The sequence below is a fragment of the Oncorhynchus keta genome, chromosome 1 (genome assembly GCF_023373465.1).
Source record: "Oncorhynchus keta strain PuntledgeMale-10-30-2019 chromosome 1, Oket_V2, whole genome shotgun sequence".
Classification (NCBI taxonomy): Eukaryota; Metazoa; Chordata; class Actinopteri; order Salmoniformes; family Salmonidae; genus Oncorhynchus; species Oncorhynchus keta.
In genome coordinates, this window is record NC_068421.1 from 65,130,106 (window position 1) to 65,146,006 (window position 15,901).

At 43.2% G+C, this 15,901-nt stretch overlaps 1 protein-coding gene across 1 annotated transcript in view; it reads right to left on the reverse strand.

Annotated features, from left to right (window-relative positions):
- The window catches only part of agbl4 (AGBL carboxypeptidase 4), a 412,900-nt gene that overhangs the window by 139,453 nt on the left and 257,546 nt on the right, over window positions 1–15,901 (reverse strand). Inside the window, exon 6 of the mRNA XM_035781882.2 lies at window positions 3,445–3,484. Within this exon, the coding sequence (XP_035637775.1) occupies window positions 3,445–3,484 (40 nt within the window). The remainder of the gene's footprint in view (window positions 1–3,444; window positions 3,485–15,901) is intronic.

Below are 15,901 nucleotides of genomic sequence, written 5' to 3' on the forward strand. Positions count from 1 at the left end.
GCCCCTCCACTGCTCAGCCATCTCTTTGTTGTGTTGTATTCTTTCCTTCATTAAAACGATAGCAAAGTCCCCTATAATGAATTTCAGGGAGATAAAATATGCAAATTCACAGAGAAAGGATATAATTAGGGCAATAATAGAAAGTGTTGTTTTCACAGCTGCTCATTTATACAAAGCCCTGATAGTGTTTTATAAATAATGCCCCTATCTCTAAGTCCCTGCATTCCATTAAAGACACATCTCTCCACTCCAGCTCCAGAGCCCAGGTATTGAGAGCAGGCCTGTGCAGCTGTCCCGCTGCCCTGCTGGCTGAAACCCTAGAGTCCCATCCACACACAGAGCAGAGGCCTGTCCTGGGAAGCCTAGCCAGTAGCCATCCACTAGGCCTCTCACCAGTGGATATCACACCAGCAGACTCGGACTGAAAGCTATGCAGCCTCTCAGCAATCTGGCACGAGACAATGTGATGCCACTAGGAAAAATAAATGCACAAATGGGCTCTTTCAGTTTCAGCTTTTCACAAGGAATGAATGGCTTTCTGTATAGGCTTACATCTAGTCTACTCCAGACTCCAGTTCTCTAACTTAGAGTGGCATGTGTTAAACAGAGATAAAAAGTGACATACTGTTGCTTATCTGTAAATGAAAACTGAAGGATGTAAGTAAATGTAAGGACAATACAACATTGTGCAAAACATACTGACTGTCACATCATGCATAAGAGGTGTGAGGGAACTTGTCAAGATTTCTCCTCACAAACAGCCCACCTATCATCGGGCTAGTTTGTTTAAGAGGCTCTTGTTCTGAGGCATGTGTGGTAATTGTGAGATTGAGATAAATGAAGAGGAACTGAAAGGTATTGAGTGATCGAGAGAGAAGGAACTATAGATAGAAAGAGCAAGCGTTGGGGGGGACCTCTATAGATGTTGTGATTCTGGATGGCCAGATTGCAAGCAAGAATGACAAACTACTATGTGGGGAATCATAAATGGCTCAGTTCAGCTTGTCCTTGACACCATGTCTTATTTTGAGGTGTTTTGACTGATTTCATGTCAATGCTAATAATTATTGCTAAAATTCTCTAGCTAGCTAAACCAACAACTGTAAAGATATATTTGAGAGGATACAAGTTCTCATTGTGCAAATGTATTTATGTTTTCAATAAACATTGGAGACAAAACATACTGTAGCCTACATGTTGTCACCAATCTAAGCCAACCTCATCTGTTTTTCCCCATGGTTGTGTTAATAATTTTTGTTGCTTAACTGCCAACCTGTGTATAGTAATATCAGGGCCCTGAGAGAGTGGATTCCCACAGCCCTAGAGAGACTGAAAACTGAGACTGAACAGAAACAACCATACCATTAGAGGACATCTGAAGGTTGCCTATTATCTCTCTGCTCCGAGGCCTCGCACATCTATCCAAATCTCATGAATGTGATTGACCTTTTCCCCCCTGTAACGCACAGAGCATATGAAGGGGAAAAGGGACTTAACACAACCAAGCTAAGTTAATTTAGTTCAAAACACTATTGTAGGGAGTCCAGATATATGAAAAGGTCATTGAGATCAATAGATTGACAATATGTTCTCAAAACATTGTGACCACCCAAAGCGTATTCTCCCAACATTTGTGTGAATAAAGGGTTTCTGGGTACAGTATGTGTATTTTGGTCAGAGAGTGTAGATACTGCAGGTGTTTAGTTTAGCACCTTTCCTCTCTTCCTGGGCACACCGCAGTGTGTGTGTTAGTGTACCATTGTGGTGAAAACAATGGCCAGGGCTAATCATTATTTAGTTGTGGCAGGTCTGGAAAGGTCAGCAGTCTGAAATGTCAGACTTCAATAGACCCACATGCACATCGCTCCGCTCAAGTGTCCAATTAAAGACGGAATACCGAGGTTGTGGGGGAAGCGCACTTCAGACAGAGGGGCTAATGAGGGCCCCTGGACGGAGGCTGGGGCCAGAATGGCTGATGCTGATCCATGGAGCATCCTGCAGCCCTCCCCTCTCACATACACCATCACCCACTGAGCTGCATGGGCCCTGTGAACCACTGAGGGTCTCTCCTCCTCTGACCTTCCCTCAGACCCCCACACCCACAGCCATGGCCCCACTTGATCTTATTAGTGTCCTCACACCTCCAGCACCGTCTGCAGCCCCGCTGCCCGACTGCATGTACTGTAAGAAAAAGAGGAGAGCGGAGAGATGTCTTGGAGAGAAGATAGAAAGGAAGGGATTGAAAAGATAGGAGAGAAAAGATAGGGAGAGAAGAAGAGATCGAGTCTCCTTTAATCTTGAGGCAGAAAGGGAGAGAGTGTCCTCTTGTTGTTGCCTCCGTATCAGCCTCATTCATCTAAAAGCACAGACGGTTTTCCATACAACTGGCATAATAACCTTACCACAGACTGCAAGGGCCCAGTGAAGAGTCACAGGTGGGGGGAAGTGAGCAATGCTTTTTTTAAAATATTTGACTCCTTATTGTTCTCCCACTGTGAATTGTAATAAGCACAGTGCAGGTCCATACAATATGTCTGCAAGGAGTACAGTACAGCAGTCCTGCCTGTATACGCAGCCAAAATAAAATCAAACACCAGGAAACTAACCAGACTGGCCAATGCATTGAGCAGAAGAGTTGCCACTTAAAAAGTAAACAAAGACCCTGATATGACATATAATGCTCTGCATGTCTGATTGCCCTTTTCAGAGTTGTCAAGGTCAGAGATAGTCTTTCCTGGGCATGGGGAACAGATGCCAAATAAATCTGTGAAATTAGCAGGCTCCACGTGCCTCCCTCACATAAACATTATTTTAATCAAAGCATATTAGACCATCCAGATAATTTAGACATAATAGACACTGTATCATTTCTGGCGTACCCATCTGTTTCCCCTCGCCATCTCTGCAATTTGCGCCATCACCCAGCTGCTTTTACAAGACATTGGGTTCGCCTTCCCCAGCAAAGGCTCTTTAGAGCAGCACCAGTCCAACTGGGGCGCTCTAGATCACAACACATCGCAGCTCCGCTGAGCAGCAGACACCTGCTGTTTCATGATACCATATAATATGAAAATAATAAAGAGTTATTCCCATTAAATCCAATTAAATGAAAATAAACATAATAGCTATTTTGATGTCTTCATTCACATTGCTAGATCATCGTGCAGACGTTTTGAAGGTTTAAAGTGGATGTGAGTGTACGCTATCAGGGTGCTAAAATGAACAAAGCAATGACCCCAGGGTGTCTGGTAACTGATCCTGTAGTGCCCCATTATCCAGGGAACCTTTATCTTTTAACGTGTACTCTGTGCTAGTCGTCACTATCAGCTCTGCAAACAGAAGTTGTTTTCTGTCCACTGTTTTTTTCTGTCTAATGTCAACACTCACTCACTCTCGCTCGCACACACACCCCATCAGCAGAGTTAGGAAACACTGGGCACTCACCAGGGCTGGTGATGGTTAGGAGGTCAAGACGTCGCTGTTGCTGTAAGGAAAAGAGAAGAGAAGCAAGGTCAGAAGGTCATAGGGCGGAAATGGGTTGGTCAAGTCGAAATCTCTCCAAAACAAATCAAATATCAAATTAGTGTATATATAACATGTATGCTACATTATATTATGGGCATATAGCAAGTAACATCTGTTTGTGACTGGACACAAACAGCCATTTACTGTTTATCTCAGTCATAAAATTGGTCAGCATCAGTTTATTATTTTTGCACAAGGCAATAGTTTGTCTGATCCATTTCCAACATTCGTTCTCTGTGTTGTCTCTATTGCAGCCAGGGGAATGTGCCTTGCCTGTCCGCTCGGCCTGTGTGATGGAGTGTTTATGAGAGTGTGCCCAATTTTACACTTCATGTCTCTAGTTTGGAGAGGGGGGCCAGAGGAGGTGCTAGCTCACCCCTTTCTTTAACCCTCTGCCAAGGCTGCAGGCTCCTGAGTGCTGCATTAATCAACACCTTCTCCCTCTCTTACACTGTGTGTCCCTGAGGAACCAGATCATGCACCACAGGCTAGGGAGGTGTGAGTGAGTGTGTGTGTGTGTGTTAATGTTTCTGTATTCACGCGATGCTACATATTTTTGTCATTGCCTTGATTGGATGCTGACGATAGGTTCACCTGCTGGGCCACAGACTGTGATCAATGCAAATGTATTCAGAGGATGAAGCCAACTCCTTTAAGATTCAAGCATCTTAATGTAAAAACACACATATGTATCCCTCCAAAGCCAACAGTGCTTCAGGTCCACTCTCACCATATGGACAAGAGTCAGAACCGCTCAGATGCACTAAACAAATTTCAGATGAATGCACAGTGAGTGTTGTGGAGTATAGAGAGAGGGAGGAAGTGGTAGTCGAGGCAGCAGAGGTCACTGTGACAGCATGAGAGCAACCAGCCCCAGTAAGACACCTGTGTAGGCTGTTGACTCACCACTTATTTGATATGGAGCCACTGCAATAATCAATATCAAAACAGAAAGATGGATCTAGACCTCACTGTTGCTACATATAGATATTGTAACACAGAGAATGCTATCTTAGCTTACATTACATGAGACATATCATGAACTCAAAGCAACTTTGAAGATTAAAAAAATGATGTTATGTCATTTAAGAGGAAAATATATTCCGCAGTGGACAAATTATCAAATCAAAACTCCAACATGATCTTTTTGGTCCATTGATTGATTTCTGTAATAAAGTCATTTTGAAATGATTCTATCCTAATTCATAAATGACCTCGCTCTGATTTTGTTTGAATAACCAACAGGCTGATGTTCATGCAGAACTCCTACTTAGAACTGTGTATCGCCCTCTACTGGCAGTCTGTTACTCTGCAAGTGAAAGTGGGGAGGAAGAAAAACAATGATTCCCTCTTGTCAAGACACACTCTCTTTGGGAAAGTAAGGCTGGCTGCGTGATCAAAATCACTGGAGTATGTCCATGTTATTAAAATCAGTCCCCTGAAAACATTCAACATGACATATTGAGACCGATTACCCCTAAGTACAAAACTATGCTCAGTACAGATACAGCATTCAGAGAATATTGTGTACATGAAGACATTTCCCTTGTAACTAATTCACAAAAATCCATCAAAATGTCACATGACAATTAATTCTAGTGTTGCCTGAATACTCAGTTCAGTGAAATGAAGAGAGTAGGAACCATATTCATACAGGTGTGAAAACCCATTCACAACAGCTCTCAGTAAAATAATACTGATCTGCCATATACTGCACGTCACTGTAACGAGCCCGTACATATCACAGGGTTACTGTGTGCTACTGGCCAGCCTGGAGAGGAACTGAAGAGGATTTGCCAAACAGTGTTTCAGCCTGGCCCAATCCTGTACCCTGACGCTGCTTATCCTGAGATAATTAATCTACAGTGAATTAGAGTATTATAGCACACTAACACAGCTCGCATCACTCTCTCATTGTCACTCCTTACATGGATAAGGTGCTTAGTGTTTCCCAGGAATAGAGACAGGGAGAGAGAGAGAGAGAGAGAGAGAGAGAGAGAGAGAGAGAGAGAGAGAGAGAGAGAGAGAGAGAGAGAGAGAGAGAGAGAGAGAGAGAGAGAGAGAGAGAGAGAGAGTCACATTAGGAAAGGCAATCCTGGGCAGAAAATAGGATTGTATTAATCTTTATCAAACGCAGCCAAGAGCTGTGGAATCACACCACCCAATACACCCTCTGCCAGCACAGCCACCACGCGGAGTTGGTGTCCAGTGCTCCAACGCTGTCACAGGGCTTAACCAAGGCCTGATATAGAATGATACTGTGTCAGAGTGTGTGTGTGCATGTGTACATCAAGTTGACAGTGCTGATCATTTCCAGTGGCCCAGCCAGAGTCTAAGATTAGTGGGTGGAACAGGTTAAATGGCTGTGAGGCTGGGAACAGACTGCAGGTTGCCAATACACCTACCCAGCTGTCATGGTAACACCTAAACCCCCAATGTTCCTACTAAAGGTACCAGTGTCACACTATAGCAAACATACACAAGATCATGTTTAAAGGACTTAGAGGTTGGGTTTTTATTTATGTTTTAGTAATTTAACAAACATTCTTATCTAGAGTGACTTAAGTACCTTGTTCAAGGGCACATCGACAGATTTTTCACCTAGTCGGCTCAGGGATTCGAACCAGAGCTACTGGCCCAAAACTCTCAACTGGTAGGCTACTTGCCACTCCAGTAAATGAGGATTGAACTTACTTCCTTGCAACTTCTGTAACCTCTGGCTCTTGCTTTGCAGTTAGAGTGTGGGGCCAGTAACCGAAAGGTTGCTGGTTCGACCACCTGAGCCGACAAGGTGAAAAATCTGTACATCTGCCCTTGTGCAAGGTACTTGACCCTAATTTGTTCCAGGGGCAACATACTACTATTGCTGACCCTGTAAAACAACACATTTCACTGCACCTATTCAGTGTATGTGACAATAAAACATATACAGGTAACTGCCAAAATAAAGGAAGCACCCAAATAAAGTGTCTTAATCGGGAATTGGACCATCACGAACCAGAACAGCTTCAATCCATCTTGGCATAGATTCTACAAGTGTCTGGAACTCTACTGAAGGGATGCGTCATTCTTCCACGAGAAATTCCATAATTTGGTGTTGGAAAACACTGTCTCAGGTGCTGTGTGGATGAGGACATTGTCATCGTATGGGGGCATAGCCATCGTAGCCAAAATAATGACCCGCACAGCATTTTATACATGACCCAAAGCATGATGGGATGTTAATTGCTTAATTAACTCAGGAGGCATACCTGTGTATACTTTGTATCCCTCATTTACTTAGTGCTTCCATTACTGGCAGTTACCTGTATATATACAGTGGGGAGAACAAGTATTTGATACACTGCCGATTTTGCAGGTTTTCCTACTTACAAAGCCTGTAGAGGTCTGTAATTTTCATCATAGGTACACTTCAACTGTGAGAGACGGAATCTAAAACAAAAATCCAGAAAATCACATTGTATAATTTTTAAGTAATTAATTTGCATTTTATTGCATGACATAAGTATTTGATCATCTACCAACCAGTAAGAATTCCGGCTCTCACAGACCTGTTAGTTTTTCTTTAAGAAGCCCTCCTGTTCTCCACTCATTACCGGTATTAACTGCACCTGTTTGAACTCGTTACCTGCATAAAAGACACCTGTCCACACACTCAATCAAACAGACTCCAACCTCTCCACAATGGCCGAGACCAGAGAGGGTGTAAGGACATCAGGGATAAAATTGTAGACCTGCACAGGGCTGGGATGGCCAACAACCTCCTTCCCTCAGTAAGAGCATTGAAGATGGGTCGTGGCTGGGTCTTCCAGCATGACAACGACCCAAAACACACAGCCAGGGCAACTAAGGAGTGGCTCCGTAAGAAGCATCTCAAGGTCCTGGAGGAGTCTAGCCAGTTTTCAGACTTGGACCCAATAGAAAATCTTTGGAGGAAGCTGAAAGTCCGTATTGCCCAGCGACAGCCCGAAACCTGAAGGATCTGGAGAAGGTCTGTATGGAGGAGTGGGCCAAAATCCCTGCTGCAGTGTGTGCAAACCTGGTCAAGAACTACAGGAAACGTATGATCTCTGTAATTGCAAACAAAGGTTTCAGTACCAAATATTAAGTTCTGCTTTTCTGATGTATCAAATACTTATGTCATGCAATAAAATGCAAATGAATTACTTAAAAATCTAATGTGATTTTCTGAATTTTTGTTTTAGATTCCGTCTCTCACAGTTGAAGTGTACCTATGATAAAAATGACAGACCTCTACATGTTTTGTAAGTAGGAAAACCTGCAAAATCGGCAGTGTATCAAATACTTGTTCTCCCCACTGTGTGTGTGTGTATATATATATATATATATATATATATATATATATACACTACCGTTCAAAAGTTTGGGGTCACTTAGAAATGTTGTTTTGAAAGACAAGCACATTTTTTGTCCATTAAAACAACACCAAATTGATCAGAAATACAGTGTAGACATTGTTAATGTTGTAAATGACTATTGTAGCTGGAAACAGCAGATTTTTTATGAAATATCTACATAGGCGCACAGAGGCCCACTTTCAGCAACCATCACTCCTGTGATGTCAACAGTGAAGAGGCGACTCCGGGATGCTGACCTTCTAGGTAGAGTTGCCAAGAAAAAGCCATATCTCAGACTGGCCAATAAAAATAAAAGATTAAGATGGGCAGAAGAACACAGACACTGGACAGAGGAACTCTGCCTAGAAGGCCAGCATCCCGGAGTCGTCTCTTCACTGTTGACGTTGGGACTGGTGTTTTGTGGGAACTATTTAATGAAGCTGCCAGTTGAGGACTTGTGAGGCATCTGTTTCTCAAACTAGACACTCTAATGTACTTGTCCTCTTGCTCAGTTGTGCCTCGGGGCCTCCCACTCCTCTTTCTATTCTGGTTAAAACCAGTTTGTGCTGTTCTGAGAAGGGAGTAGTACACAGCTTTGCACGAGATCTTCATCTTCTTGGCATTTCTCGCATGGAATAGCCTTCATTTCTTAGAACAAGAATAGACTGACGAGTTTCAGAAGACATTTCTTTGTTTCTGGCCATTTTGAGCCTGTAATCGAACCCACAAATGCTGATGCTCCAGATACTCAACTAGTCGAAAGAAGGCCAGTTTTAATGCTTCTTGAATAGGCACAACAGTTTTCAGCTATGCTAAGATAATTGCAAAAGGGTTTTCTAATGATCAATTAGCCTTTTAAAATCATAAACTTGGATTAGCTAACACAACATGCCATTGGAACACAGGAGTGATGGTTACTGATAATGTGACTCTACGCCTACGTAGATATTCCATAAAAAATCTGCCATTTCCAGCTTCAATAGTCATTACAACAATTTGATGTTATTTTAATGGACAAAAAATTAGCTTTTCTTTCAAAAACAAGGACTTTTCTAAGTGACCCCAACTTTGAACGGTAGTGTGTGCATATATATATATATATATATATATATATACAGTTGAAGTCGGAAGTTTACATACACTTAGGTTGGAGTCATTAAAACCTGCTTTTCAACCACTCCGCAAATTTCTTGTTAACAAACAATAGTTTTTGCAAGTCGGTTAGGACATCTACTTTGTGCAAGACACAATTAATTTTTCCAACAATTGTTCACCGACAGATTATTTCACTTATAATTCACTGTCTCAAATTGGAGGTCATTGGTTTTCTATGGGAAACTATATTATGAGGAACCTGGTTGCAGTTCCTATGGCTTCCACTAGATGTCTTCAGAAATTGGATAATGTTTTCCTTTTGAGAAATGACGAAGTAGGGCTGTTCTGTGTGAGTGTCAAGCCAAGTGGACTCTTCTGTGTGGCGCACGTGAATTGGAGCTCGCTCCACGTTGTTTTTATCCGCTATTGAACACAGTATATTCCGTCTTAAATTGTATAGATTATTTACGTTTTAGGATATCTAAGGTTGGATTAGGAAAGTTGTTTCAAATTTTGGACCAAGTTTACAGGTAACTTATTAGATACTTTGTAGTCATGTTGGGTGAGTTGGAACCTGATTTTTTTTAACCAAACGCGCTAAATAAATTGACATTTTGGGGATATAAAGAAGGAATTTATCGAACAAAAGGACCATTTGTGATGTTTCTGGGACATTTTGGAGTGCCATCAGAAGAAGATCTACAAAGGTAAGGCATGAATTATATAGTTATTTCTGACTTTCGTGTCGGAACTCCCTGGTTGAAAATGATTTGTTATGCATTTGAGTGCTGGGCGCTGTCCTCAGATAATCTCATGGTTTGCTTTCACCGTAAAGCCTTTTTGAAATGGTGGCTGGATTAACAACAAGTTAAGCTTTATTTTGATGTAGTGCACTTGTGATTTTATGAAAGTTAAATATTTATAGTAATTTAATTTGAATTTGGCGCTCTGCAATTTCATCGGATGTTGTCGAGGTGGGACGCTACCATCCTACTGATCCGAACGAAGTTAAAGTATTGATGGACTTTCATTTCTCTTTGCTTATTTGAGCTGTTCTTGCCATAATATGGACTTGGTCTTTTACCAAATAGGGCTATCTTCTGTATACCACCCTTACCTTGTCAAAAAACAACTGATTGGCTCAAACGCATTAAGAAGGAAAGAAATTCCACAAATTACATTTTAACAAGGCACACCTGTCAGTACTAAAAGTGGAGTAGCAATTCAAGGGCTCAGACACAAGACGTATGTGGCAGGGTCTACAGACTATCATGGATTACAAAGGGAAGACCAGCCATGTCGTCTTGCTCCCGAACAAGTTAAACACCTTCTTTGCCCGTTTTGAGAATAACACACTGCCACCGAAGCAGCCCGCTCCCAAGTACTGTGGGCTCTCGTTCTCCGTGGCCGACATGAGTAAGACATTTAAACGTGTTAACCTTCGCAAGGCTGCCGGCCCAGACGGTATCCCTAGCCGCATCCTCAGAGCATGCACAGACCAGCTGGCTGGAGTGTTTATGAACATATTCAATCTCTTCCTATCCCAGTCTGCTGTCCCCACTTGCTTCAAGATGTCCTGTACCTGTAGAAAGCAAAGACTATCGCCTCGTAGCACTCACTTCTGTCATCATGAAGTGCTTTGAGAGGCTAGTTAAGGATCATATCACCTCTACCTTACTTGACACCCTAGACCCACTTCAATTTGCATACCGCCCCAATAGATCCACAGACGATGCAATCACCACCACACTGCACACTGCCCTATCCCATCTGGACAAGAGGAATACCTATGTAAGAATGCTGTTCATTGACTATAGCTCAGCCGTCAACACCATAGTATCCTCCAAGCTCATCATTAATAAGCTCGGGCCCTGGGTCTGAACCCTGCCCTGTGGAACTAGGTCCTCGAGAGAACGCCACTATCCACATCGACGGGACCGCAGTGGAGAAGGTGAGTTCCTCGGCTTACACATCACCGACAATAAATAGGCCACAGATGCGAAATAATTACAATTTAGCATTAACACTGGAGTGATAGATGTGCAGATGATGATGTGCAAGTAGAAATACTGGTGTGCAAAAAAGAAATAATAATATGGGGATGAGGTATATGGGTGGGCCATTTACAGATGGGCTGTGTACAGGTGCAATGATCAGTAAGCTGCTCTGACAAATGAGGCTTAAAGTTAGTGAGGGAGATAAAAGGCTTCAGTGATTTTTGCAATTTGTTCGAGTCGTTGGCAGCAGAGAAAGTCAGCCAAAAGAGGAGTTGGCTTTGGGGATGACCAGTTAAATATACCTGCTGGTGCAAGTGCTATGGGTGGGTGTTTCTATGGTGACCAGTGAGCTGAAATAAGGCGGGGCTTTACCTAGCAAAGACTTATAAATGACCTGGAGCCAGTGGGTTTGGCGAAGAATATGAATCGAGGGCCAGCCAACAAGAGCATACAGGTCGCAGTGGTGGGTAGTATATGGGGCTTTGGTGACAAAACGGATGGCACTGTGATAGACTACATCCAATTTGCTGAGTAGTGTTGGAGGCTATTTTGTGAATGACATCGCCGAAGTCAAGGATCGGTAGGATAGTCAGTTTTACGAGGGTATGTTTAGCAGCATAAGTGAAGGAAGCTTTGTTTCGAAATAGGAAGCCGATTCTAGACTTAATTTTGGATTGGACATCCTTAATGTGAGTCTGGAAGGAGAGTTTACAGTCTAACCAGACACCTAGGTATTTACAGTTGTCCACATATTCTACGTCAGACGGACGGGCGGCCAGGTGTGGGCAGCGATCGGTTGAAGAGCATGCATTTAGTTTTACTTGCATTTAAGTTGGTGGCAACGGAAGGAGTGTTGTATGGCATTGAAGCTCATCTGGAGGTTTGTTAACACAGTGTCCAAAGAAGGGCCAGAAGTATACAGGATGGTGACGTCTGCATAGAGGTGGATCCAAGAATCACCAGCAGCAAGAACAACATCATTGATATAGGGAAGGGAAGTTGCTGTGCGGGGGTGCAGAGCTGTTGGCCGGAGTAGGAGTAGCCAGGTGGAAAGCATGGCCAGCTGTAGAAAAATGCTTATTGAAATGATCGATTAGATTTATCGGTGGTGACAGTGTTTCCCAGTGTAGTGGGCAGCTGGGAGGAGGTGCTCTTATTCTCCATGGACTTTACAGTGTCCCAAAACATTTTTGGAGTTTGTGCTACAGGATGTTTCTGTTTGAAATAGCTAGCCTTTGCTTTCCTAACTGACTGTGTATATTGGTTCCTAACTTCCCTGAAAAGTTGCATATCGCGGGGGCTATTCGATGCTAATGCAGTATGCCGTACGCCACAGGATTTATGTGCTGGTCAAGGGCAGTCAAGTCTGGAGTGAACCAAGGGCTATATCTGTTCTTCGTTCTACATTTTCTGAATGGGCATGCTTATTTAAGATTGTGAGGAAAGCACTTTTAAAGACTAACCAGGCATCCTCTGCTGATGGGAATAGGTCAATATCCTTCCAGGATACCCGGCCAGGTAGATTAGAAAGGCCTGCTCGCTGAAGTGTTTTAGAGAGCGTTTAACAGTGATGAGGGGTGGTCGTTTGACCACGGACCCATTACGGACACAGGCAATGAGGCAGTGATCGCTGAGATCCTGGTTGAAGACAGCAGAGGTGTATTTAGAGGGCAAGTTGGTCAGGATGATATCTATGAGGGTGCCCATGTTTATGGATTTAGGGTTGTACCTGGTAGGTTCCTTGATAATTTGTGTGAGATTGAGGGCATCTAGCTTAGATTGTAGGACGGCAGGGGTGTTAAGCATATCCCAGTTTAGGTCACCTAACAGTACGAACTCTGAAGATAAATGGGGGGCAAACAATTCACAGGGCACAACTGGGGGCTGAGGGGGGTATATATGAAGCGGCAACAGTAAGAGACTTGTTTCTGGAAAGGTGGATTTTTAAAAGTAGAAGCTCGAACTGTTTGGGCACAGACCTGGATAGCATGACAGAACTCTGCAGATTATCTCTGCAGTAGAGTGCAACTCCGCCCCCTTTGGCAGTTCTATCTTGGCAGAAAATGTTGTAGTTGGGGATGGAAATTTCAGAATTTTTGGTGGCCTTCCTAAGCCAGGATTCAGACACGGCTAGGACATCAGAGTTGGCAGAGTGTGCTAAAGCAGTGAATAAAACATACTTAGAGAGGAGGCTTCTGATTTTAACATATATGAAACCAAGGCTTTTACGGTTACAGAAGTCAACAAATGATAGAGCCTGTGTAACGATCATCGTATGAAGGAGTGTACCAAAACACAGCGTGGTAAGTGTTCATGGTAAATTTAATACTCAAAACACTTGAACAAAATAACAAAGAGGGAAAACAGAAACAGTCCTGTCAGGTGCAGACACTAAACAGAAAACAACTACCCACAAAACCCAAATGAAAAAGGACAACTTATATATGATCCCCAATCAGAGACAACGATAGACAGCTGCCTCTGATTGGGAACCACACCAACATAGAAATAAAGAAACTTGAATGCCCACCCTAGTCAAACCCTGGCCTAACCAAAATAGAGAATAAAAACCTCTCTATGGCCAGGGCGTGACAGCCTGGGGAATAGGAGTGGACCTGAGGGCTACAGGGCCTGAGTTAACCTCTACATCACCAGAGGAACAGAGGAGGAATAGTATAAGGGTACAGCTATAGGCTATAAGAACTGGTTGTCTAGTGCGTTGGGAACAGAGAATAAAAGGAGCTGATTTCTGTGCACGGTAGAATAGATTCAGGGCATAATGTACAGACAAGGGTATAGTAGGATGTGAGTACAGTGGAGGTAAACCTAGTGACGTTGAGAGAGGTTTCATCTCTGGAGGCACCAGTTAAGCCAGGTGAGGTCTCCGCATGTGTGTGGGGTGGGACAAAAGAGCTATCTAAGGCCTGTTGAGCGGGACTGAGGGCTCTACAGTGAAATAAAACAATAAGAACTAGCCAAGACAGCAGTAGACAAGGCATATTGACATTAGAGAGAGGCATAAAGCAATCACAGGTGTTGATTGGGAAAGCTAAGACAACAACGAGTAAATGGTGATGAATGGGTAGAGCGGGTCAGTTAGGTACATAAAAGGCCTGAGTTCGAGGCTGGGGCCGACAGATAAACAAAATGAGGTACCGTGTTATTGAAACAGCTGTGTAGCCGAGTGATCATAGGGTCCAATGAACAGCAATAGGTGAGTCAGGGGGCCGGTCGGTAGTCACTACTACACCAGGCGAGCGTGGAACACAGCATTTAGAAAGCTAGGGGGCTGCGGCCAGCAGATGGTTCTTCAGGAACATTGTAACGGAATAACCTGTTGAGATCACATCGGGCAATTACGTCAGCAGACCAGTCGTGATGGATCGGCGGGGCTCCGTGCCGACAATAAAGGGTCCAGACCAATTGGCAAAAGAGGTATTGTAGCCCTAGAATTAGCTGGTATATAGGCCTAGCTCGAGGCTAGCTCAAGGCTAACTGGTGCTTGCTTCGGGACAGAGGCATTAGCTAACAGTAGCCACTCGTTTGCAGCTAGCTAGCTTCAATGATCCGGTGTAATGATCCAGAGTGGCAGGAATCCGGGGATGTGGTAGAGAGAAGCAGTCCGATATGCTCTGGGTTGCTATCGCGTGCTGTGAAGACTGGCAGGTATTGTCCGGGCTAAAGCTGGCTGGTGTCTGAGCTAAAGGTGAAGACCGCTAGCAGTGGCTAACAAAGACTAGTAGCTAGTTAATTCCTGATGGAGATTCCGGTTATAAGGAATAAAAACAGCAGATCCGTACCACATTGGGTGAGGCGGGTGGTAGGAAAGTAGATTTAGTTCATAGATAGAAAGTGAGATTTAAATATATACCAAAAAAACGACTATTTACACGGGATAAGACAAAGACAAACACACGTCCGACTGCTACTCCATCTTGGATTGTATATGTGTGCCATTCAGAGGGTGAATGGGCAAGACAAAATATTGAAGTGCCTTTGAACGGGGTATGGTCGTAGGTGCCAGCCACACCGGTTTGAGTGTATCAAGAACTGCAACGCCACTGAGTGTATCAAGAATGGTACATTACCCAAAGGACATCCAGTCAACTTGACACAACTGTGGGAAGCATTGGAATCAACATGGAACAGCATCCCTGTGGAACGCTTGACACCTTGTAGAGTCCATGCCCCAACGTATTGATTCTGTTCTGAGGGCAAAAGGGGGTGCAACTCAATATTAGAAAGGTGTTCCTAATGTTCTGTACACTCAGTTTATATAAAACTACTGGCTAAACAATTATAGACTGGCTTGACTGAGTGATTGGCTTATTTCACTCTGTTTTGTTGAACAGGATTCACCATAAGCATCAGCAAATAAAAACGGGCACCTGAAACTTTATTTCCAAAAGTCATTCATTTGATCTGTCCGATTCTCCCCCTGTCCAATGTAGGTGTAATCTGGTGCAAGTGATGAGCAGCACAGCTTTAATTAACAGAGCAGGCCAGCAGACAGGAGAGGAGAGCGCTCCCTCCACAGCAACAATCTAGGGAGAGACCACAGCCGTCTGTAAAACCATTCATTTTTTACTAAACCTCACTTTTATGACTAAATTAAATATTCATGCACAATCTACCCGAACCCATTTGCAATATTTCCCCCTGAATTGACTTTTCATATTTGCTGATTATTATTATGTGAGTGAAGAAAGGGGGGAGTATTTCAAATCCACCCACCATTTTGTAGTTAATTTCAGATTCAATGAAAGGTCAATATTATACAATTACAGCAGGTTTCACCTTCCACCCCTTCCCAGTTATCAATTTAAACATATAGATGGATATAGCGCAAATATAATTAAACTAAGGTAAGGTTATATTACCAAGGAAATAATATTGTGGAACATCCACAAGGGGAGTAAATGCATG